The sequence below is a fragment of the Marmota flaviventris genome, chromosome 6, assembly GCF_047511675.1.
Source record: "Marmota flaviventris isolate mMarFla1 chromosome 6, mMarFla1.hap1, whole genome shotgun sequence".
Taxonomy (NCBI): Eukaryota; Metazoa; Chordata; class Mammalia; order Rodentia; family Sciuridae; genus Marmota; species Marmota flaviventris.
In genome coordinates this window covers 88,520,316-88,544,249 of record NC_092503.1, presented here as the reverse complement: position 1 = coordinate 88,544,249, position 23,934 = coordinate 88,520,316, and the positions used below count along the sequence as shown (strand labels likewise).

At 35.4% G+C, this 23,934-nt stretch overlaps 1 protein-coding gene across 1 annotated transcript in view; it reads right to left on the bottom strand.

Annotated features, from left to right (window-relative positions):
* Nucleotides 1-23,934, bottom strand: part of Col9a1 (collagen type IX alpha 1 chain) — an 83,776-nt gene that overhangs the window by 26,966 nt on the left and 32,876 nt on the right. The window contains exons 15-28 of the mRNA XM_027928273.3: nucleotides 23,524-23,577; nucleotides 22,832-22,864; nucleotides 22,072-22,128; nucleotides 20,549-20,602; nucleotides 16,426-16,479; nucleotides 15,415-15,468; nucleotides 12,553-12,606; nucleotides 11,140-11,193; nucleotides 10,948-11,001; nucleotides 10,764-10,817; nucleotides 10,290-10,343; nucleotides 9,217-9,261; nucleotides 7,909-7,962; nucleotides 7,764-7,817 (exon numbers count right to left, since the gene is read on the bottom strand). Coding sequence (XP_027784074.1) covers nucleotides 7,764-7,817; nucleotides 7,909-7,962; nucleotides 9,217-9,261; nucleotides 10,290-10,343; nucleotides 10,764-10,817; nucleotides 10,948-11,001; nucleotides 11,140-11,193; nucleotides 12,553-12,606; nucleotides 15,415-15,468; nucleotides 16,426-16,479; nucleotides 20,549-20,602; nucleotides 22,072-22,128; nucleotides 22,832-22,864; nucleotides 23,524-23,577 — 729 coding nt within the window. The remainder of the gene's footprint in view (nucleotides 1-7,763; nucleotides 7,818-7,908; nucleotides 7,963-9,216; nucleotides 9,262-10,289; nucleotides 10,344-10,763; nucleotides 10,818-10,947; nucleotides 11,002-11,139; nucleotides 11,194-12,552; nucleotides 12,607-15,414; nucleotides 15,469-16,425; nucleotides 16,480-20,548; nucleotides 20,603-22,071; nucleotides 22,129-22,831; nucleotides 22,865-23,523; nucleotides 23,578-23,934) is intronic.

Below are 23,934 nucleotides of genomic sequence, written 5' to 3'. Positions count from 1 at the left end.
GCAGGGAAATGGATGGCATTAGAGCAGATTATGCTAAGTGAAGCTAGCCAATCCCTAAAAAACAAATGCCAAATGTCTTCTTTGATATAAGGAGAGTAACTAAGAACAGAGTAGGGACGAAGAGCATGAGAAGAAGATTAACATTAAACAGGGATGAGAGGTGGGAGGGAAAGGGAGAAAGAAGAGAAATTGCATGGAAATGGAAGGAGACCCTCAGGGTTATACAAAAGTACATACAAGAGGAAGTGAGGGGAAAGGGAAAAATAATACAAGGGGGAGAAATGAATGACAGTAGAGAGGGTAGAGAGAGAAGAGGGGAGGGGAGGGGAGGGGAGGGGAGGGGGGATAGTAGAGGATAGGAAAGGTAGCAGAACACAACAGACACTAGTATGGCAATATGTAAATCAATGGATGTGTAACTGATGTAATTCTGCAATCTGTATATGGGGTAAAAATGGGAGTTCATAACCCACTTGAATCAAAGTGTGAAATATATATCAAGAAATTTGTAATGTTTTGAACAACCAACAATAAAAAATTAAAAAAATAAAAAAAGAGAAAAAAATAAATAAATAAATAAAATCTAAAATCTAGCTTAGTCAAAAAAAAAAAAATTAGTATCCTAAATGTCATTGAGTTAACATGACTTTAGGTCTGGGGTTGTAGCTCAGCAGTAGAGCGCTGGCCTAGCATGTGCAAGGCCCTGGGTTCGATCCTCAGCACCACATAAAAATAAGTAAATAAAATAAAGGCACTGTGTCCAACTATACCTAAAGAATAAATATTTTTTTAAAAAAAGACATGACTTTAATTCACAAATAATTGATGGTCATTGATGGGAAAAATTATAATATCAGAAGAAGAAAGCTTAGTTCTTGACAAAACCTCAAGTATTCACTTCTAAATAAATGAATCATTATGCTATCTTATCTAAAATAGAGAAGATTAGTGAACTTCCTTTCCATGAATCAAAAGACTAAATTAAAATGTAGGATTGTATAAGCTTTTTTTGTAGGATCAATTATCTTCCCAAAGACAAAAGATTTTCTCTGCTGGACACTTATTTTCTCAAGTTCTTATTTTTCACTTCCTAAGCATTTTCAAGCCAGTGGAAGGCCTTAGGAATATCTCAGAGCCCCCACAATTGACAGCCTGCTTTGCTGAGCTTGTGTACCCACGTAAGCCTGACACAGAGGACCAGGAGAAGGACTAGTGACATTGTGGGCATGCGCTCCTCTGCTACTGCACAGACAACATGTGATACTTCATTTTAATTTTTTTCCATCTTATAAAACCTTGGCCATTCTAAATGTTTTTTTCGGTTTGTTTTGTTTTCTTGAAGTACTGAGGATTGAACTCAGGGGCACTCTATCCCTGAGCTACATCATCACTCATTTTTATTTTAAGACAGGGTCTCATTGAGTTGCCGAAGCTAGTTTTGAACTTGCAATCCTCCTGAATCAGTCTCCCAAGTTGGTGGTATTACAGACATGCACCACCATGCCCATAAATGTAGGTATTTCTAAAGAATTCATCCCTCTGTGAAAAACAGTGTTGTTTATTTTCACAACAGTGACCAAACATTTATGAACAAAGTATTAAGGCAATATTATCTAATGGTCATTCTTGCAATTTTTGTGTACTTCAAAAACCTGAATTCCTTCTTGTAATTCTGTAAGTTCATCTACGAAGCTAAGATAAAGATGAGTAGTCAAAATATAAATAGTAATCTCTAAAAACATGGATTCATCTAAACACATTTTACCATGAGTAATTTAGCCATGGTCCTGACTACCACAAGTATGCTAAATAAATGACAAATCTCTTTAAGTCTGGCAGCTGTGGAGATAACCCCACTCTCAGGAATGGGCACTGGAGGCTGACAGGGGAATGGCTAGTCTTCACCGTGGCTGATTTTTACAGACCTATGACAACAAGAGCTCTGATTAGAAAGCTAGTGTAATGGAGCAACTAATAGCCCAGCTATTAGGAGGCTGAGGTGGGAAGATCTCCTGAGCCCAGGAGTTCCAGACCATCCTGAGCAACACAGCAATACCGTGTCTCAAATAAATAAATAAATAAGAGAGAGAGATTAATTTCAATATCGTGTCTCAAAAAAATAAATAAATAAATAAGAGAGAGAGAGAGAGATTAATTTCCTGTTCATAACAAAAGACACACAAAAAAACAGAATAAAGGCAAACTTCTACCATTAGAAATGAGACACCATAACAAAGGACTCCATGTTTCTTTTGGATGCTCTGTTTTCACATACATCTCTCACAAGTTCAGGCACATCTGCCAATTCATCCTATTTAAGAAACTAATCAAGGCTTTTAAAAAGATGTAAACCCACTATCCCAACTATGACCGAGTCCCTGAGTTCTTCAGCAAGACTGCACTGGATGTCCTTCACCACTCCATCCTCCATGCCCTATGGTCTGCTCCTGATTCTGGGTCTGGGGTAAGACCTAGGAATCTGTTTGGGTTTATGTTGTTTGACAAATTGTCAAAAGTTGTGTCAAAATTTGGCAAGTAAACCACAACTATAAAACATGCTGCAGAGCTATGACTGGGCTGTCGAGGCATGAAGAGTGAGGAGACAAAGTTATGAATGTGATCCCAATTTCAACGTTTAAACAGGCTTTTCCATACATCAGCTCATAATTTCAGGCAAGTAACTTAACTTCTTTGTGCCTAAGTTTCCTCATCTATAAAATGGAATAAAAGCAGTATCTGCCTAATAGGGGTTTTGTGAGAAGTGAATAAGATACATAAATGATTTAAAGCAATGCCTGGATCATTACCAGCCCTCTAGAAGTGTTATTATCGTTATCCCAGTCAATTGCTAAAGAAATCACACAAAACAAGTTTTTTAACAAAATGTTTAACTAAATGTTCTTTGCTTTTCAAATCTTCTTAATCTCTGTTATGATTTGGATGTGCGATGTCCCCTAAAAGCTCCCATGTGAGACAATGCAAGAAGGTTCAGAGGAGAAATGATTGGGTTGTAAGAGTCTTAACCCAGTCAGTGATTTAAGCCCCCCACAGGGGTTACCTGAATGGTAACTAAAGTGGCAGGGTGTGGCTGGACGAGGTGGGAATTGGGGCATGGCTTTGGGTATATATTTGTATCTGGAGAGTGCTTCTTGATCACCAAGATGTAAGCTGCTTCCCTTTGCCACAGTCTCCCTCCATGATGTTCAGCCTCACCTGAGGAATGGAGCCAGCCTTCTCTGAACTAAGGCCTCTAAAACCATGAATCCTCAAATAAACTCTTCCTCCTCTATAACTGTGCTGGTCAGGTCCTTTAGTCACAGCACCAAGAAAGGTGAACTAAAACAATCTCTTTAAAAGCAGTTTTTTTGCTTGAAAAAACTGTCTCTAGTCCTCATATCTCTGGTGTCTGTCAACATCACTGATCACCAAGCAGGCACCTTCTTCATAAACAAGCATTGAGTGCTACTTTTCCTAAATACAGACAAATAATTCAAGCTGAAGGCTTCACTTTTGAAATGGAACTATTAGACATTTGAAAGATCACAGGAAAATCAGAAAATTTAATTATACTTATGTTGTCAGAATTATTTCTAAAAATAATGGATTTTATTCCATCACATTCTAACTTGTAATGACTGTCACATTTGCTGAATTACCCAAAATGCTAACTAGCTGCAGAATGAATACTATCTTTAGTACCTCACCAATTTTAGAAGTGAAAAATTATAAATCACTACACTTAGCCAATTCTATACACTAAGTGCCTCTCTCTGGCAAAAAGGATGCTGATGAGCCCAGAAGATCAATCATGATTTCTTTACTCTGTTGCTTTTGCAAATCCATTTTCATATTAACATTGGAACATCATGTTAGTTCTACTGCAATAATAACTTTTATATTTGTTATCAAAGATAACTTCAAAAATGATTTTAAAGTGATAACTTTAAAGCGATAATTTTATAACAGTATACAATTTTTATTTCTCTTCTAGTTTAGGTTTAAATATTCCCTCACACTGTCTAAAATCTAACCATCACACACATCATCAGCTTCACAAATTATTGCCAAAGCTTAGGTGGGATGGAGGGTTGGCAGCTCAGATCATTCAACAACATACCAGACAGGGATCTCTGTGTTTAAGGATATTGTGTTGGGGTTGGGGTGAAGGACTTGAAGAGAAACGCAACAGGTTTCTATACTCTTAGAGTATATGGTCTTCAGAAAGCTGATCACTGCTCACCCCAATCAGAACCATGAGAGCAAACAATCCACCTACCAAAGCACAGGCAAGTTCTGAGAAGCTGGATAGACAGACATGGACTAAGAACCACTGGAAAATAGAACTGGTTCAGAGGCCAGGCTACTCTGAGCCAGGAAACTCAGATCAAATATAAACCATGAGTGGTAAGATGGAGAAAGTCAGAGCATGATCCAAGTGGCAGATATAGGTGCTTATATAAAATCACTGGAGGGGGCAAATTTTTTAAATAATACTTTTTGCTGTGAATTAGCAAAGGTTGATGGGTATTAATTAATTTCAAAGACTCACTCCTAGGAAACACTAGAAATATGTTCTCTTTCCTTCTGCTTGATTTGAGGGTTGCAGGAAAAACTGACCAAATTTGTGAAGCATAGTAGAAAATGTGTGAACTTCTGTACAAAGTTAAGCTCAGTCATGTAAAATGAGACAACAAACGCAGTGTCAGTAAGAAGATTTGGTGTTAAAACATTGGTCCAGAACTATAATATTTATAACTTATTGTGACATTTTTCTGAAAAATTTATAGCAGGTGAGAAGTCAATTATTACCAATGAAAGCAGCATAGCAGGATTTATTATACCTTCAATTCAATTCATTTCAAGAAATATTTACTGAGTACTAGCTTAAGGCAGGCCCTGAGTAAAGAGATATAGAGAAGACAAAGGTGAATTACACATGCATCTGCCTTCCTGCAGTCACCTCAGTGTGAGGAACAAAGTGGTAAAGGGTTATAGAGTTCAGGATAAGAAGAGATCACTTCTATCTGGGCAGTAAAGCATTAACTGGAGATCGTTCCATGATTGAATTAATGTTTAGGTTACATCTAAGTGGGCACCTGGATTGTTGAGTCAGGAAAATGGAGAAGAAATCCATCTAAATATAAAGTCTGACACAAAGGAAAACAGGCAGGCTGAGTAGTATGGAGAGTATCTGGAAATTTGCATGTAATTCAGCCCAACCTGACACAGGATCTGAACCAGACAGCAATGAGAATTAGGGGCTGGGTGGTGGCTCAGTGGCAGAGTGCTTGCCTAGTATGTGTGAGGCACCGGATTCGATCCTCAGCACCATATATCAATAAATAAAATAAAGGTCTACTGACAACTAAAAATAATTTTTAAAAAAAGAAATGAGAATTAAAACTAAGAAGTTAATAGACACTAAGACTTTAGACTTTCTCTTCTGGTCAGTAGCAATCCATTGAAGATTTTTCTTTTTAAATATTTTTTTAGTTGTTGATAGACCTTTATTTTATTCATTTATTTATATGTGGTGCTGAGAATCGAACTGTGCCTCACACATGTCAGGCAAGGGCTCTACCAATAAACCACAATCCCACCACTGAAGATTTTTAAATAGAAAAAGAAGATGATGGAACCTGTACTTTGGAAAGACTAACATGGTAGTGTGTAGAGACCGAGCACTATTATTTCCCAGGGCCTTTGGAAGCATGTTCGGTACTTTAGTTTGTTCTGATGGCTGTGGAGGTGTTCCTGATATTCTACAGAGGAGGCTACGGATTCAAAATGCCCTGCAATGTACAGGAGTCTTGAAGAAAAGAAGCAACCCAGAGTACCAACAGTACCCTATTAGAAGCACTAGTAATAGAGGAAAGACTGGAGCTGAGAAATCAAATCAGAAGACAATTGTAATGATCCAAGCAATAGGTAATGACCTGAGCCAGTGTTGTGAAAATGGAAGTAGAAAACAAAGTATAAGATATCTTAAGAAAAAGACAAAGTCAACAGGTCCAACTGAAGATGGGAAATGTGATGGATGAACAACGCTAAAACTTAGAGCCTCAGGGACAGGAAATAATGGCAAGAACTTAGACTCTTACAGAAATTCAAAAGCCAAAACCTGAAACTCAGTCCCCAAACCAATTAGCACATCTTCCTTGATCCATCTCACTTCACATAAGGAAATCAACTACCCTAATCCCCATCTGATACTCTACTTCTAGTTCTTCATTGCTTTATATGTCCCGTGGCAACCCCTAAGCATTCTCTACTGCATGTGGCTTTTTGTGGTCAATGCATGGTCAGGGGGCTTGGTCAATGTTTCTTATACTACAAACAGCTTTCTGCTCAATATAGTGAATAATTGATGTAATAGTAAACTTTCTCAAAGTTCTAATGTTCCCACACTGTGCAATCTCCCCACACTAGTCATGTAACATCTTATATTGTTTTAGAAATGTGACCTGGTTATAACCTCAGTGCCTTTACAGTTTATTTATGGAAAGCATTTTAATTAGAAAATCACAAATTCTAAGTAAAAGAGAAGAAAACGAGAATTGAGCAAGCAAGGAGCATAATTAGGAGTAGAAGCTGGTTTCTTTGGCCACAGAGAAACTTTAAGAAACTACTTGGTAGATGTCAGTTGATAAACATCTTTAAGAAGGGGAAAAATCCCACTCTCATGCCACATGACAGCTGGAAACATTCATTCCTTTCAAGCACAAAGTCTTCATTCAACGTATTTAAGAAATGCTTTAAAAGAAGTAGGAATGATATTTAGAAATATTTCTGTGTTCTCACTTAGAATTTTTTGTTGTGTTTATCTAGAAGACTGAAAATAAAGTATAACTGAAGACTAGAGAGCATTTTTTAAAATCAAATTAAGTTCATGATGTTTTATGTTCTAAACATTCTCTCTGTAAGGGTTAAATTGTGTATAGTGAGGAAATACTGTATCTGCTGTAAAATAGACAAGTTTATAAACTTTCACATAAGTCTGGCAGATTTTCAAAAAGTTAAACATAGTACCATCTGACCCAATAATTCTACTCCTAGATGTGTACACAAGAGAAATTAAAACATATGTCCACAAAAAAAAAATTGTAGACAAATGTTCATAGCAGGATTCCTCATAATGGCCAAACATTTATTCAGCAATAAAAAGGAATCAAGTACCAATACTGCTACAGCATAGATGAACATAGAAATATTATGCCAAGTGAGAAAAGACAAGCATTTTTTTAAATGTCATATATTTTATGGATCCATATACATGAAATATCCAGAATTGGTGAAACTATAAAGACAGAAAACAGATTCCTGGTTGCATAGAGCTGAAGGGATTGGAAGGAAATGCTGAATGACTAAATGGGTACAGGATGTCTTTCTTAAGTGAAAAATTTTCTGAAATTGATTGTTGTGATGCTTGCACAACTCTGAATATACTAAAAAGCAATAAATTATATTGATTAAATGGTGAATTACATAGTATGTGAATTGTGCCTTGATAAAGTTGTTTAGCAGCACTAAAATATTTCCTTCAACATGGGATGAAAGCAGAAACAATCACCGTGCCTCTGTTAAATGCCTCATTTTTTTTCCATTTTCTGAAAAGAAATACTGCCTATCAAAGTAGCATTCCCATTTCATCATTCATCTAGACCACCATGTGCTCAAATACCAGAAGGCAATTGTGCGAGGATGAACAAATGGCAGAGCCCAGCAGGGAACTAGGGAAGCCCCTGCAGAAAGGGAATACTCACAGGAAGGCCCCGGGGCCCTCGAGGTCCCACCTCTCCTGGAGGACCCTGTTGGCCCTGTTATGAGAAAGACAGACAGAGAAAAAAAAATCAACAACTCCTGATAACAGTAGGATATAACTGACAGAAAAGTCAAAAGGCTTCTTACCGGTTTGCCTGAATTTCCCAATTGACCAGGCTTCCCTGGAGCACCTGTGTTTCCCTAAAGGTGAAATGCAACATTCAGAGAAATTCCAACTATAAGTAAGCCTAATCATCAATCTGCCTCACCCAGACAGGAATTGCTTATATTTTCATAGCCTTAATCTCCTGATTTCACACTGAGTATTCAGGAGGATGCAGAATGCAGATTTAGTACCAACCATGTATTTAAGGTCACATGTCAACAAATGAAAGGTCTTTAGCCTTCATTGAAAGGAATCCCTTCAACTCAAGGATTTTCTTTTGTCACAATATTAATTATATATGTACTTCCTTTACCATTTTTACCTCCAGTACACTTCTTTGATCCCTTTTAGCTCACATCAGCACTACTGAAATTTTTGAGAATCAAGTCAACATGAGGAAACAAGGGGATGTGCTGTTAGTAAAGCTCTGCCAGCAAGCTTCAGGGAAAGACACATGTCTGCAAAGACCAACTCCATCATCAATCTCTCACGGCCTGCCTGTTAGGGACCACCTCTGCTTAAGATGCTATGGACCACTATGATAGAAGGTCTGTACTCACATGCTCTAACAATGACCTATCTCTATATCATTCATGCTTTATCTATTTTCTTCTAAAGCAAAGCCATCACTTTAGTTTTTGCTTTCACCTATTGTGTTTTGTTTTGTGTGTTTTGTTGTTGTTTTCCTTTTGCAATGCTGGGGATCAAATCCAGGGCCTTGCACATGCTTGGCAAGCACCCTACCCCTGAGCTATATCCCCAGCCCTTCGCCTATTATTTTTAATTGGATGCACATTAATTATGCATAGAATATAAAAACAAGTTGACCAATATGTGAACAAGTGCCTAATATCTTTTTGGTTTAAGCTAAATTATCTTAATAACATTCATGGGTATATTTTCAGTATTTCACAATATTAATTATATGTCTTTACAATTTCCACCTCTAATACACGTTTTTGAGCCCTTTTATCTCATGCTGATGCTATTAAAAATTTTAAGAATCAAGTCAACATGGCTTTATAATATCTTCTTTTTTTTTAAGTAGCCAGGAACAATTAAGTTTTCCCTGTTTCAACCTGACAAAGGATGACATTTTTATGAAGAAAGTCTAAACAACTCTCTGCAACTGGGGAAAAGATTAGCATTCCAAGTCTTAGAGCTTTTACTTTTTAATTTTTCCCTGGGGTTAAATATGAAATAAAAGGCAGTTAAAATATTAAAAGTTATAAGAAAATATGTTAATAAAATAATAAAGAAAATATTAATTTAAAAGTTTAATCTTTTACCTTTTCACCAGCAACACCCTTTGCACCAGGAATTCCAGGCACACCCTAAAAGAATGCACAAGGAATTTGGGTTTAATCACTTCCTCTGAGAATCTGTGAGCTGCCAAGTCCACTGTACACTGCTGAGAGACTGTATAAGGGAGATGCTACTTGGTTCCCAATCTCTGGACAGTTACAGAACTACCCACAGTGTTTAGGACCTTATTTTACTGTATCTCATGTGTAAGATTGAACACTCTGAAAGCAAGCCCTACTCTAAAGGATGAACCTCCAAACTAGAATTGGGTACCATTTTCAGGTCAACAGGAGTTCTTATGAGCAGGACATCAGCTCTAGGGAAATAACATGGTTCTATGTACAGAATAAAACGAGAGCCTATTGAAAATTCTGGGCTTTACAGTAAAAGAGAGAGAGAGAGAGAGAGAGAGAGAGAGAGAGAAAGAGAGAGAGAGCCAAAGGATGCTAGGCTAAGATTTGGTGTTACCAGGAGTCCTAATAATCTCAGATTATTTCGAAAGTATCAGATGTCCTAACATTGGGGGCTAGTCCTTGATATTATCAAATAACCTTTATTAATTTGAAAGATTTGCCTTCAAAGAGTCAAGAATACATGCAATACACTCCATATAAATTTCCAATCACATTGATTTGGTGAAACATCAATTTGAATGCATCAAAATGGGACATATCCAAAAATGATAACTTGTCTCCCAGAGAATCCACTCAACCTCTTATGACTCAACCCTGCTAACAAGAAGTCAAGACTGGTTAAAGGTAGGATGACACACATGGCACTGGCCCAGAGCTCGGGATTAGTGCAATGATATAAGGAAGACAGCAAACTTAACAGAGAAGAGGAGATCCAAAACATAAATTAAAGCTTTCTACTTATAGTTATTAGAGAATACCAGCTAATCAGGGAAATAAAAACACAAAAGTATAAAACTAAAAATATTAAAGTAAAACATCATCTTTTCCTCAGAACTCATCAAATTCCATAACATGTCTCTCCCTCCACATTTATACATTTAAAGTGGATAAACCAACAAATATTTAAAGAATCAAATACTTACTGGTAGCCCCTGCAATCCTGCATCACCAGGAGGTCCAGGTTTCCCTGGTTCACCCTGGGGGCGGGGGAAACAAACATTTAATTACTTTGAACCTATATGAACTGCTATATTATTTTTAAGAAAGAGTGTAGACTTTTTAAGTAAAGGGTTATTCCCACAGCTGACCTTATGTGGACTTTTACAATTCAGCAAGAGGGTGGCAAGGTAGAAGACGGGACATAAACTCAATCAAAACATAATATCCCTCAGTCTTCTATGATCAATGGGGCAATTTTCCTGTGTTCCTAAAAGCAAGCAAATAAGTATACTATTCTAATACGAATTTTCTCTTTGACACTGGATTAAAAAAATTAAAAGGAGGAAAAAAAAAAGCTGGCTAAATAAATCTCCTGGTGATGTTGTAATGGAAATACTGTGCTCAACTGGTCAGGCCAGAAACATCCCCATTCATGAGTGACTGAATCACACAGCTACCTTTGTTCCTGGCATTCCAGGTATCCCGTCTCGGCCATCCACACCTGGCAAGCCCTAAAGACACACAAAGAAATACTCTGTTGGAAAAAGCCACATTCTTCGTCCCTACATCATTTTCTAAAGTTTTACTAAAAGTTAATAATCACTGAAAAAATGTGCCTGATGACTAGAGCTCTAGACATACCGTGTCTCCTTTGGGTCCAGGGAGTCCGGGAATTCCTCTAGGACCTTGAGCCCCCTGTAGGGCAGGACAGGAAGCATAAACAAGACATGAACAATAATCACAATATTTAGGACATGTCAAACAGATAAGCAAAATCAGCAGATGACACTGAAAAGCAGGATGCTCGTAGTATAAAGACTAATTTGGACTCACTCTATCTCCCTTGGGGCCTGCTTCACCGGGAGGTCCTCGCTGTCCTTGATCACCCTGTACAAAAATTAAATTTTCTTAACACAAGCAAAAATTACTTATTGATAGATCTGTTAAAATTAAAAAGCATCATCCACATTATCTACCTATTGCTCTTTCACTACAATGCCTTTGATCTATAATGGATGCCTAGCTCAAGAAATATTTTTATAAAAAAAAATAATATTAAAAATTGATATTGACATAGGCAAAATTGTGACTTGCATGTCCTTTTTTTTCATTTTCCATGGGTAATTGTCCTATGCTATTTGGATATATATATAAAATAAATTAAGTTCCATACTATAGGTAACGGTATCTGTAACTACATCTACATAAACTCATTGACTGCTAAGGTGGTTGAGGGTTGGGTTAGTTGCTAATATTTTCTCCATGTTATGTAATTCCCCACTCAGCAATAGTGGTTTCTGTCAAAATTATCCAACTAATGTTAATATATGGTATAGGCAATAAGTGAGAGAATGTGTCTCCTTAAAATTCAGCTTTTTTTTTTTAGTTGCTTCACTACTTCAAAATCTTGAATGGCTCCCTGTTACTGTTGATTGTTTATATTGGCATCAAATATTCTCCAAAAGGTGGTTTTACCTTACCTATTCAGTTTCATTCTCTCCATACACCTCTCCACCCTAGGCAGTGACAGCCTCTATGATAACCCATGAATTCCATGCCACCAACTGTGCCCTCCTATATTTTGCTGCCTTTCCCACCTAGAATGGCTTTCCAGGTCAACCTTCACAAGGTCTTCTTACATGGACTATCTCTATCAGATGTTCTAGCACTTAATCTTGAAGTTGTTCACTGCACTACATCCTGTCTTTTCCGCCAGACCAAAGAACCTTGATAGTCATGAATTCTATTTGATTCACATCTTTTCTACTTTTTATATGGTGTAAGTGACAAATGGATGGCTTTTTTTGTCTGTTTATCTCCAAAAAAAGGCTTGAGGCAGAATACAATAATGAGAAGTGTACATATTGAAGCCAACTATGGAATAATAAGATTATAAACCATAGAAAAGGAAAAAGATATAACTACCCAGGAACTAGAAATAAGATTGTTACTGTGAATCTAAGCATGACAACCAAAGCAAAAAAAAAAAAAAAACAGCAAACATAAATATTTAACTTATTGACTTATTCCATAAGAAAAAAATATGAAATCAGAGGAACACCTTTATGTAGCCAAAAAAAGTCAGGCTCATTTTAATTATAATTTTAAAATAAATATAAAACTATTACTCATTTTTTATCTTAATTATATAAGATACTTGCATATATTCTGTATATATAGCAAAAAAAATTACTACTAAAATTAAAAAAATCTATGGTTAGGTTTTGTAAAAAGAAAACCACTTACAGGTGCACCAGGCAGACCCTGAGGCCCAGGTTCTCCATCTAAGCCCCGAACACCCTGAAAAAAACAAGATGAAGAAATAAAATTGAGATCAGTTATGTATGTTAAGGGCATATCCATCTTTCTAAAGAAATATAGCCAGTTTAAAAGGAGGTTTTTATGCCTGAAATGCAGAGGGAATCTGAGGAGTACTTTATGAGAAGCTTCAGATATGAAAACACAGTTTACATCTACTCATCATAAGACAGAATTTAAACTCAATGTTTGATATACTTCTGGATATTTTAAGCTAACACTGCATTCTCAGCTGCTGACATGAATTTACAACACTATCACTTGTTCACACAACTTGACAATTCTATTGGAAAGAGGTTTGGCCATCACCCTTCTGGGTTCTCAGAAATGCCTGTGGGAATTCATTAATGATGAAGGCCATAGAGCCACCTTACAACTAGAGGACTCTGGTGCCACAGCTGAGAGAGGGAATTACAGCACTCTGGATGCCCCAAGATCTGAAATAAAAAGTCAAGCCATATGATTCAGAAGAATGAATTGTTGAAAAGACCTGAGCATCTCTTCTCCCATTCAGAATTGATGTTAGGTTCAGTTTACGTTAAGTAACCAATCTATTTCCTCAATGACAGATACACCCTACCAAGAGATGGCATAAGAACTAGCCAGAGCCTTATAAATCTAATTATCCGAAAATGATCTCTGACTTGGCTACATATTGTACAAATCATGCCCTTATTTTCATTAGAAGAATCAAAATGTGATTTTAAAACAAAAATACATTGTTTTGGTGTTCTCCACTTATGCTCCTTGCCAAAATACAAACTGTCTTTAAATTTTGTTTTCATCTACACAGCAAATAAGAAAGCATAAGGGACAACTGCAGTGAAAAGACAGCCTCCTAATGAACCAGGTTGAGATGAGATGATAAAATAAATGAAAAGCAGTCAGAGTACTGGACAGATGTCAGGCCAAGAAAGTCAGGTGGACAGCATCTGCAGTAAGAATTAAAACTTAGGAAACCTTTGATAGGAGGTTCAGACATAGGTAGAATCAAAGAAGAAAACACAACGAAAGCAGAGGGACCAGAGAGCCTTGCAATTCTTTGATCCCTAAAAACTAGAACAGAGCAAAGGCATTCTACATTCACTGGGGAAGAAAGAATTTGGAAGACCCGAGGAAAACCTTGAATTCATCATTCACTTTGCATTATGAGAACAGAGACCAGCTTTGCACTATAGAAATGGCTTTGATGCATATCTCTCTCTCTCCCCCCCGCCCACTCCTCACTGCTGTTCAGTGTGAGCTCAGACCTAAACTGCTGTTACTAGGTAACCAGTCCATGTCTGAGTTCAAAAGAAGAGCTTTAAAAAAAAGAAGAAGAAGAAGAAGAAGGGGAAAAAAGCAATTTGACAGAAATCAAGGGAAATGAGAAATTTTTTAAATATCAAATAGGAAATGTTTCAAATAAAGAGAAGATCACAAACAGTAATTGCCTTCAAAGCGAGGGGTCATGTATCTTAGGGGATGATTTAAATTCAGAAAAAGTGAAGGATTAGCTATCAGAAACATCAAAAATAATCAGTTTTATTACTTATTAAAAAAAGAAGTGCACACAAAGTGTTACTTAAGGTGATATGAATATAAAAAATACAAGATTCCAATTAAAAAAAAAAAAAATACACTGTTTTTAGGAAAGAACTAGTCCAGAGGAGAGGAAAACAGAAAGCAGGTAAAATGAAAATACTTGGAAGAGATAAAGAGGATTTAAAAACTAAAAAAAATAAAAAATAAACAAGCCAGACTTAATTCACAAAAATGTGCATCTCTTTAAAAAAAAATAAGATTTGATTTCATTTATTGAGCATAAACAATGCACAACTTGTTGTTATTTAAGTTTAGATAAAAAGCTTTGTATCACTGTGTCAAACTGACACAGATTAGCTATGGTGGCTCTCAAGAGAATGAGGCCAGGGTGAGAAGTGGTGGTAGGCAGATGCCTTTTAACATTCTGTGACCAACAAACTGGCTTTTCTAACACACTTTCTAAGAAGCAATAACTTTTAAACACACACACACACACACACACACACACCAATAGAAACTTTGAGAGGGTTTTTGTCTACAGGTTTCTGTTGTTTTTCCTTGTGATATTACTCAACCAAGTATTCCCTATTCTCCATCCTTCACACACAGGCCTTGTAGTCTCAACATCCTTCTGATGCCACCTCCTTCCTGGGTCCTCTGGATCCCCTATCTGCATTCCCTCATTCCACCCGCCTTGAGATTTCTATCTTGCTTGCTACACAGTTAGCTATTTATTTGTCTCTCACAATAAGCAGCCAACTTAATGAGGCCTTATTCCTCTTCAAATTTTCCTAACAGCTTGCAGAACACCTTTCTATGGAAGTGCTAGGAAAATCAGATTTCTGAGACTAGGCTAAGGGCAGTTGTTGTACTCTGGCCACAGGTGTATCACCCCTGTCTAGGGCAGGGCTGAGTGTGCACATAGGACAAGAATGTCCTTAGAGGCCTGGGAGGTAGCCTGCCTTCTCCTGTCTTTGCCTTGTTTGACCAGAAGCACCCCAACCACTGGGCCAGTGTTATCAGTGCTAGTTACTGATACTAAAACAGAAAGAAAATTGAGCAACCCTACTTACTCTAAATCACCCAAGACTATTTAAAATATATAATAGAGTTGATCTCCATGTCCATGGGTTCTGCATCTGAATTCAACCAATTGTGGATCCAAAAAAAAATGGTGTTGCTGAAGATAAGAAGTTGCTTTAAAATGACTCAAATTCTAACGATTTAGTATATTTTTATATTACAGCATTATCATCATCATCTTACTTTTTCTCCTTTGTCCCCAACTGTTCCAGTGATGCCTCTCAAACCTTGTGCTCCCTGGAAATGTAAAAGAGAATAATGGATTAGTTAAGGCATATGTTTTTTTTAAGCTTGCCACAGAAAATGATCCAGAAGGATGTTATCGTAACCAATGGTGGTGCCTCAGCTCCTCTTTGACACTGGCTATGCCTTGGCTATACTTTGGAAATAATGAAAAAAAATTATCATTTCCATAAATGTTACTCATTTTGACATGAAAAAGGTGTAACCATTTTATTTTCATATAGTACAAAAGTAACATAAATTCTGATTTAACAAAATTTTAAATTGAAGTATGCTGATGCCCAATTACCTTGCATATTACTGCAGTAATCTGCCAAAGCACAAGGGACTAACTTTTTATTAAAAAAAACATGATTATGAGCAACTAATAATGTTCTAATTAAAATGATTACATGCTGGAATGAGCTACATTGATCCAATGCATTATTTAGCTACTGCATATTCAGAGTATACAAAATTTTCTCATTATATCATGTAATGGTGCTTTAGAAAACAAAAGATATGTCAACCTCTTGTGTTCAGTATTTGCTTTCATATTACCTGGACCTGGAGTCTATTAAAGGAATGTATGTAATTATATATAGAATCTTTTTTGTTTAAAAAGGTGCTTGAATGTACGATGGGAACTCTTTCTTATTCTGAAAACATGATTATCTCTCAAAGCTGGACTGGTGATAAAATAGAGAACATCATGTTAAGATAAAGTTATTGATCCAAATACTAAGTATAAAATATTTCAAGAGTCATTTTTAAAATATTTGCATAGCCAGGCTGGGGTTGTGGCTCAGTGGTAGAGCACTTGCCTAGCATGTGTGAGGCACTGGGTTCAATCCTCAGCACCACATAAAAATAAATAAATAAAATAAAGGTATCATGTCCATCTACAACTAAAAAAAAAATTAAAAAGATATTTGTATAGCCTAGTCAAATATTTTTTAAAAAATACTTTACTGGAGGTCCTTGAGCTCCAACTTCTCCCAGTTCTCCCTGGTCGCCTTCTTCACCCTAAAAAACAACGGAGAAAAGCACAATAAATATGTCTAGGAAATGAACACAGAAATTTGTGCTAATCTAGTGAGAACATTTTATATTCATTTGGCACCTATACTATGCTTTCTTAAATTACTTTATAGTAATTTAAGTATGATTCATATCAACTATAGAATATTCAGAAAATCCAGAGAAGTATACAAATAAAGTCACCCAAATCACACCATCCAACTATAAATACTAGCAACATTTTAGATGCTGTACTTTCAAAGTTTTTCTAAAGGGAGGGAAGGAGGGGAGAAGGGAAAGAAAATGTGTGTGTTCATGTTTGAGAGAGAGAAAGAGTTGGGGGTGTTAATGGGAATATGTAGTAATATTGTATAAGCATTTCCATAAGCTGTAAGATATTTTAATTATGGCTTACATTTTAGCTTTTCTTATTACCACTTTTATACCATACACAATTTGGGGGGGGATTTAAATCAGTCTTTTCTTTCATGGTTCATACCTTTGATTTCACTCATAGAAAAGCCTTTTCCACCCCCAAATTAAATAAATATTCATCTGTACTTTTTTTTTTTTTAGTAACTCTTCTATAGTTTAATTTCTGGCACAGGGTCACTAATTCCAATATCATTTATTAAATAGTCGATCCTCTCCACAAGAATTGGAAATTTATCTTTAACATGTATAAATCATTAGGCTCTAGGTTTCCTATTCTATCTCACTGATCTGCTTATCATGTTGCCAACATGAAAACATTTTAATTATTGTAATACATTTTGTAATGCATTTTCATCTCAGGGAGAATTCCCTTGCCTTTTTAGAGTTACTCTTATTTTTCAGATTTTCTTAAATGTTTGCCCATCTAGAGCAATGTTAAAATCACTGGACAGATATTCCCAAAAATTCTACTGGTTTTCTATCAGGATTACATTAAATCTTTCTCTCTCAGAAGTTAGTGTATCTCTCTATTTAGTCAAATGTTTTTTCTTTTTATCTTCACGAATAAAGTTTTACTCTTTTCTTCAAATTAAGCTTCCATATGAAAGTATTTGGACTATCTGGTTGCTACTGCCAATGAGACCATCTTCCATCATATTTTCTAACTAATTATTATTTTGTCATCTTGTTATTATAACCTCTGATATACTTTAATATGTTAGAAGATTCAAAAAGAGATCTGATTCCTCTTACAGAAATATTATTTTATAGAAAAAAATTACTTTCCCTCTGAGGAGGGTTTATTTTTTTAATCCATATATAGTCCTACATTTTCTGTGGTAATAGATATCTTAAATTGTGAAATTAGTGATGAGAAAAATTATTTATAACATCATGTACATAATATCAGACTTAAGTCCATTACTATTATTTCTTTATTACATATTTCAATTCACTCATTTTCTTGCTCCATCAACTATATCTTACATTTAAAGATTTTTCACAAAAAATAAGGCCATAACAAAATATTTAACAGCAGTATTAATATAGAACATTTAGGCACATTTGTCAAAGAGCTACATTATGCCTAAATAATTTAACTTGATTTTTAATGCATTATAGAGGTCTTACACCTTAGTTTCAGTCTTATAATTATATTCAGATTGTATTCCATTAGAACATATGATTGACAGTGGAAAGAAGCAGTCCAATTCAAAAGCTAGTGAATTAAGTAGTCCATGAAGTGAATAATCATCACATGTGCATAATTAAATGCTACTTGTTTTTCCCTACAAATTTATAAAGCCAGCTGCAAAACGCAACAATTATTAATAGGTCCTCTGTATTTTTTCCTTAATAGGATATAAATCATTTCCCATAGATTCTCCATAAACCTTAAGCAATATGTTTGCATTAAATATTTTACCTTTGAATGAAAAGCACATACCTTATCCATAACGACAAATTTAAAATGAAAAATTTTTAAATTTGTTGTCATTTATTACTTATTTATTATCATTTATTATCATTTTACTAAGAGATTTTTGAATGACTGATGATCTGCTGCATGATCTTGCCAGTACCATATCTTAATTAGTGAAGTTTCACTATTCATTCCTATATTCATAAACAATTTTAAAAGTCTTCATTAACTAACTTGCATAAAAAATTCAAGGCAAAATTGTGAATCTGAATGCAAACTTCAGGCCTCCAGAATCTCTATCATTCCAGGTCATCTGTTAGAAATCTCTTTCAGAGCTCATTCTTCAACAAGCTATTGTCATGTCATTTTCTTACATAACTTTTTAAAAACATCACTTATAGTTTAAAATGACATAAAAATGTGGAATAAATGAAAAGAATTTTTAATAACACTCAATGAAAATTTTTGGCAATTACTTAACACAGCAAAAAGCATGCAAGTTTTCCACTGAAGCCCAAACCAGATTTGAGAGTCCAAATAACTAACTTGTACAGTTACCAAAAATACTAGTTTCACTGGAAGAGTGGAGATCAACAGCTTCATCCCCAAATTCATGGGTTAAGGGAGTGAAATTTCCCCAAAAGAATGGGTCACCGAAAGGAGAAAAAAGAGATGCAGAGCATCAAAAATAACAGAAGTCTGCTATATTTGCTTCAATACACATATTACTTCACGAATATGTTTTGGTGTAATTTTAATATTCTTGCATAACTATTTTGGTGACTAATATCATGTCTACGTCACACTTAGTTTAGTCACTCCCCTGTGATTAGACATGTTTTTCATTTCTGTGTTCCCAGCACTTAGAATAGACCCTGGCACATGGCAGGTACTTAATAAATATTTATTAAACGTTAAAAATCACAAATTTTGAGATTCAGTGAAGAAATGGGCATGCAGAGACACTTCCAAAGTACTCATTTTTTTTCTATTTTACTCCAATTTGACATCAGGAAGCTAGCTATTATATTTTAGAGAAATAAAATGCCTTCACAGCCTAAGTAAAAAAAAAAAAAAAAGGCATTTAAAATAAAAGTCTGAACTACCATAGGGTACATAAAATTGGCATGTTTATTCTGATTATGTGAGGTTATTCAATAGACTGATTTTAGCTAAGGAGTTCAAGGATATTAATGCTTAAAGACATTAGTAAATTGCCTCTCTATCTCTTTACTTCCAAAATAAAAAAAGACTAATCTCTTGCCTCTACCCAGTAAAGGTGTAGAATTGTCAACAACAATGAAAAGCCTTCCAGATCTGCATTAAGAATAGCTTGACTTGACTTTGTAAAATATAAAATGTACCAAGACAAAAGTTCCATTGTGCATAAAATAAAATTCTTAGATCATTAAAAGATGACTAACATTAGTAGATTAAAAAAATGGCAAATAGGTCACCTTGCTTTAAATTTCAGTCTTGGTTTTTCTGCAGGGCACAGCTGCCCTGGTGCAAGTTGTGCTATAGATTCCATGTTTGCATCCAGATAATAACAGAAGTTACCACTAACTTCCAGTTTACTCAAAATCTATGTCATATTGAAATGAAATCAGAGATAAACAGAAAAATTATTTCAGAACTTCAGATGAGAAGTTAAAAGCCAGTTACCAAATTCTCTGTTTGCTAAGCTCAACAACACATTGCATAAAATTTTATGAATATCAAAAATTTGTCTTATGTGGTAGAACAACTAGTTGAATGTTCAACTATCATAAGCATCAAGGAAAAAAGCTAAATGTGACTGATTTGAAAAGGAAAGGAAAGGAAATAAAAAATAGCTGCACTGGAAAAAAATTAAAATGTCCAGTGCCTTCTTTGTTTTTTATAATTAGACAACTTATTATGCTTAGTTGGAATATTAATGTACCTACAGAGAATATTTCAAACATCATTTGAAATAGAAAGACAAAATACAACATATGCTGTATTATTCCTTATAGTTGGTTAAAATAAAAACTACCCGGCTGGGGTTGTGGCTCAGTGGTAGAATGCTTGCCTTGTTTGTACAAGGCCCTGAGTTTGATCCTCAGCACCATATTAAAAATAAATAAATAAAATAAAGGTATTGTGTCCAACTACAATTAAAAATTGAATATTTTTTTTAAAAATGGCCACTACCTCCTAATCACAATTTACTCACTAAATACTCATTTGTCTTACCTTATGTCCCTGTCTTCCTGGTTCACCAATTTCTCCTTTAGCACCTTTATGGCCCTAGCAAATGCAAAAATAAAAAATAGATAATATCATATATTTTTAAATATATATAAAAATTATATAAAATATATAAATTATATATGTGCATATATAATTTATTGGGCTTGGCAAAAGTGTTAGAGGGTTCATAAAATGATTCTGCTTCCCAAAGTCCTTGTCAAGGTACTACTAAGAAAAAGGTTATGTGACAAAGAAAATTACTGCCTTAAATGACCTAAATAGTACTATGTGTATTACATGACTACTGCATATAATATATATCAGTTTTATTTACTAGGAAAATATTGTTCTAGAATTAAAAAATGCCACATTATCCAGTTTAACACCAAGATTTATTGATACCTGCCTGCTGTTTCAGATATCTGGGTTCCCCACTTCTCCTGGAGTGGTTTAGAGCACTGAGGCTTTTTCTATACCAGACTGAACTTTTCAGAAAAAGCAGCCCTTATCCAGCTCACCTGGCTATGCCCTGCTTCTGTGGCTGCTGGAAACCCTTCTGCCTCCATACCCACCTGCTTCCTGGAGGGGGGAAGGGCGGGCATAAGAAAGGCACTTCTCTGCCTCTTCCTATACACTATTGTAGGTGCAAAAGGAAGGCATGGAAGGGCAGTAAGCAAAGGCTCCCTAGCATGAAGACAATCCCTGACTCTCTTGTCAAGTCACTGTTCTAAGCTTATGTACATTGTGGGCAGTAACATGAGGCAAACTATGAGACAACATCTGTCAGGACTTTGACTTCTCTCCAGTCTTTCTGTAAAATAAGACACCAACCCAGGCCCAACTCCACAGTTGAGGGAAACCACCAAAAATCAATAAGAAAAACTTTGGGGAAAATCAGTACCTTGGAGCCTTCCAGATCACAGTAAAGCCCCAAGGAATTTCTCAAATTTTCTGGAATTTCTCATAATCTCTTTAGACTCAGAGACTGGAGAGAGAAAGCCATTTATCCCCAGCAGTTGGCATTTATTTACTTGTTTTTATGCACTATTTCAAAGTAATTATGATGGCAGAGAAAAACACTTTCAGGAAAGTCTTTTTCCTACTTATTTTGCACAGTTTTCCCAATTTACCAGTTTGTTTGTTTGTTTTTTAAGCAAAACAGTCTCAAATAATTATGTGCACTGTCTTCTCCCCTCATTCTCACCCCTGTCTTCCTCTGTTGGAGGCAAACTTCTGGCCCTTGATTTGGCGTTCAAGCCTCCCTCAATCTCCTGTATTTTACTGGCATTTGTGCTCTAAACTTCAGGGGTATCTATATTAAGCACCTATGTCTTGGGGGGCCCCCAGCTAGAATTCCAGGTTTAATAAGCCCACAAACTGAGGCACAGAGTAAGCCAACACAGACTAGACTGCTCCATCTGAATGGGATCTTCACACCAGGAAGGATAGTGCTTTAAGTGAAGGTTCCATTTTTTTTTCCTGTGGATAATAATCTAGGAAATAATATAAGGAAATTATTCTCTTACCCTCATGCCTGGTAGGCCTGGATATCCAGAGCGACCTGGTGGACAGGAATTTGGACACTACAAGAAAGCAATAAAGACACCATGAACCAGAGCCCACTTTGAGAAAGAGCCAAATTTTTAAAGGATTCCAGCTATTAAACACTAATGCAATTATAGTCATTAAATAAATTCAAATATCCCTTTCCTCCTTTTTATTGGATTTTTAAACCAATATTTCTAACTTCTAGAAAAGTATAGAGAATATAACAAGTACCTTCCCATGCATTCACCCATTTATTCATGCATTTAATAAATGTTAATATTTTTCCATATTCGTTTCAGATTTACTATATTAAAGAAGTGCAATGTTTAAAAACAATGAATTTTGCCATTACCTGATCATTTTCCTCCCTCTCTACTGAACTAGCCATATCCTAAAGTTCATACCCCCACCAATTGGCCCAAATTGTGCTTAGTACAGCTTACCATTATCATTTCATTATTTATCTACATGTAAAATATCTCCTAATATTGAGGTATTCTAGTGAAAAGCATGCCTTAGGTATAAAGCAAAAATATTATAGAAAAAATAGATACTTCTGTAATGAAAAACTGTTATAGTCTGAGTATATATAAGCTACCAGTCCACTAATGCTACAGATTTTCTGCCATCTGAGCAAAAGTAAAACATAGAAGCACAGTATGTTCCAGAAAGATCATTTCAAAGACAACTCATCTGGAGACTACAAAACTACATTTTGTTCAAAGGAAAACATCTTACCAGTGGATCTCCATCATGAAAGCCAATTGTTCCCTAAAGTAAATAAAATATTAAAGTTAATAATATAACTAAATAATTAATTCAAACACAGTAATAATAGAAAGTTCATTAGGTAAAGATATAATTAAATATATATGTTTCATAATATACAAGGCACAAATAGCAGTATATAATATGCTAATATTCTAAAAACTTGACTCATGGGCATATTCCCTTTGAAGACTCCTAATTTGCAGTAGATCATTTTTTTCCAGGGGATTAAAAAGAGGTGAAATGAGAAGCAGAATAGGGGGTAAAAAAAAGAATCTATAACATATAAATGTAAAATTTGTATTACCTCCTACTTAAACTCCTCTTTTGTAAATTTGTTACTGTGAAAAATTTGTAACAAGTACATTTGAAAATTCTTCTTTTATATGTCAAATTTTTGAGCATTTGAAAAATTAGTGTCAAAGGTTTTCACATGTAAAGAGTAAGAATTGCTTTGTGAAACTACCTTTTAAATTATTGTGATCCTTCTACTTTTCTGGCCTTAAAAAGAACCACACTCTAAATGGATGAAAAAATCGGTAGCCATTTTGGAAGTATTAGAATCTAATGGCTCAATTAATAGGCACTTCCATTTCTGATTCTTAGATTTTTACAGTCCTAACCCTCAGAAGCAAAGGAAATTCATGTTGCAAACAACTTACACTGGGTCCTGGGGGGCCTGGGGGGCCAGGTGGTCCTCTTTTCCCAGGGTCACCCTAAGTCATTTGAAAAATCATGACATGGTGATTATACATGTGTCAAAACACAGTACACAAAACCAGCAAGGCATGAGAGAATGGCATTACTAGAAACCCCTACAGAGCTCAGTCATGCATAGACCTGCCACCAAATCCAATTAGTTCTACAAAACCAGAATAATAAAGGAGTTCTAGTCTCACCAAGTTATAAAACAAAGCAAAGGGAGACACAGAGAAAAAAATAAAATCCATTTTTCTGTGTAGGATGATCACTTTATCTACTCTGAAAACAAATTAGAACCCCTATGTATTTTTCTAGTTGATTTACAGAAGAGCCAAAACAACTAATACTGCTAGTGCTGACCAGCTAATCAG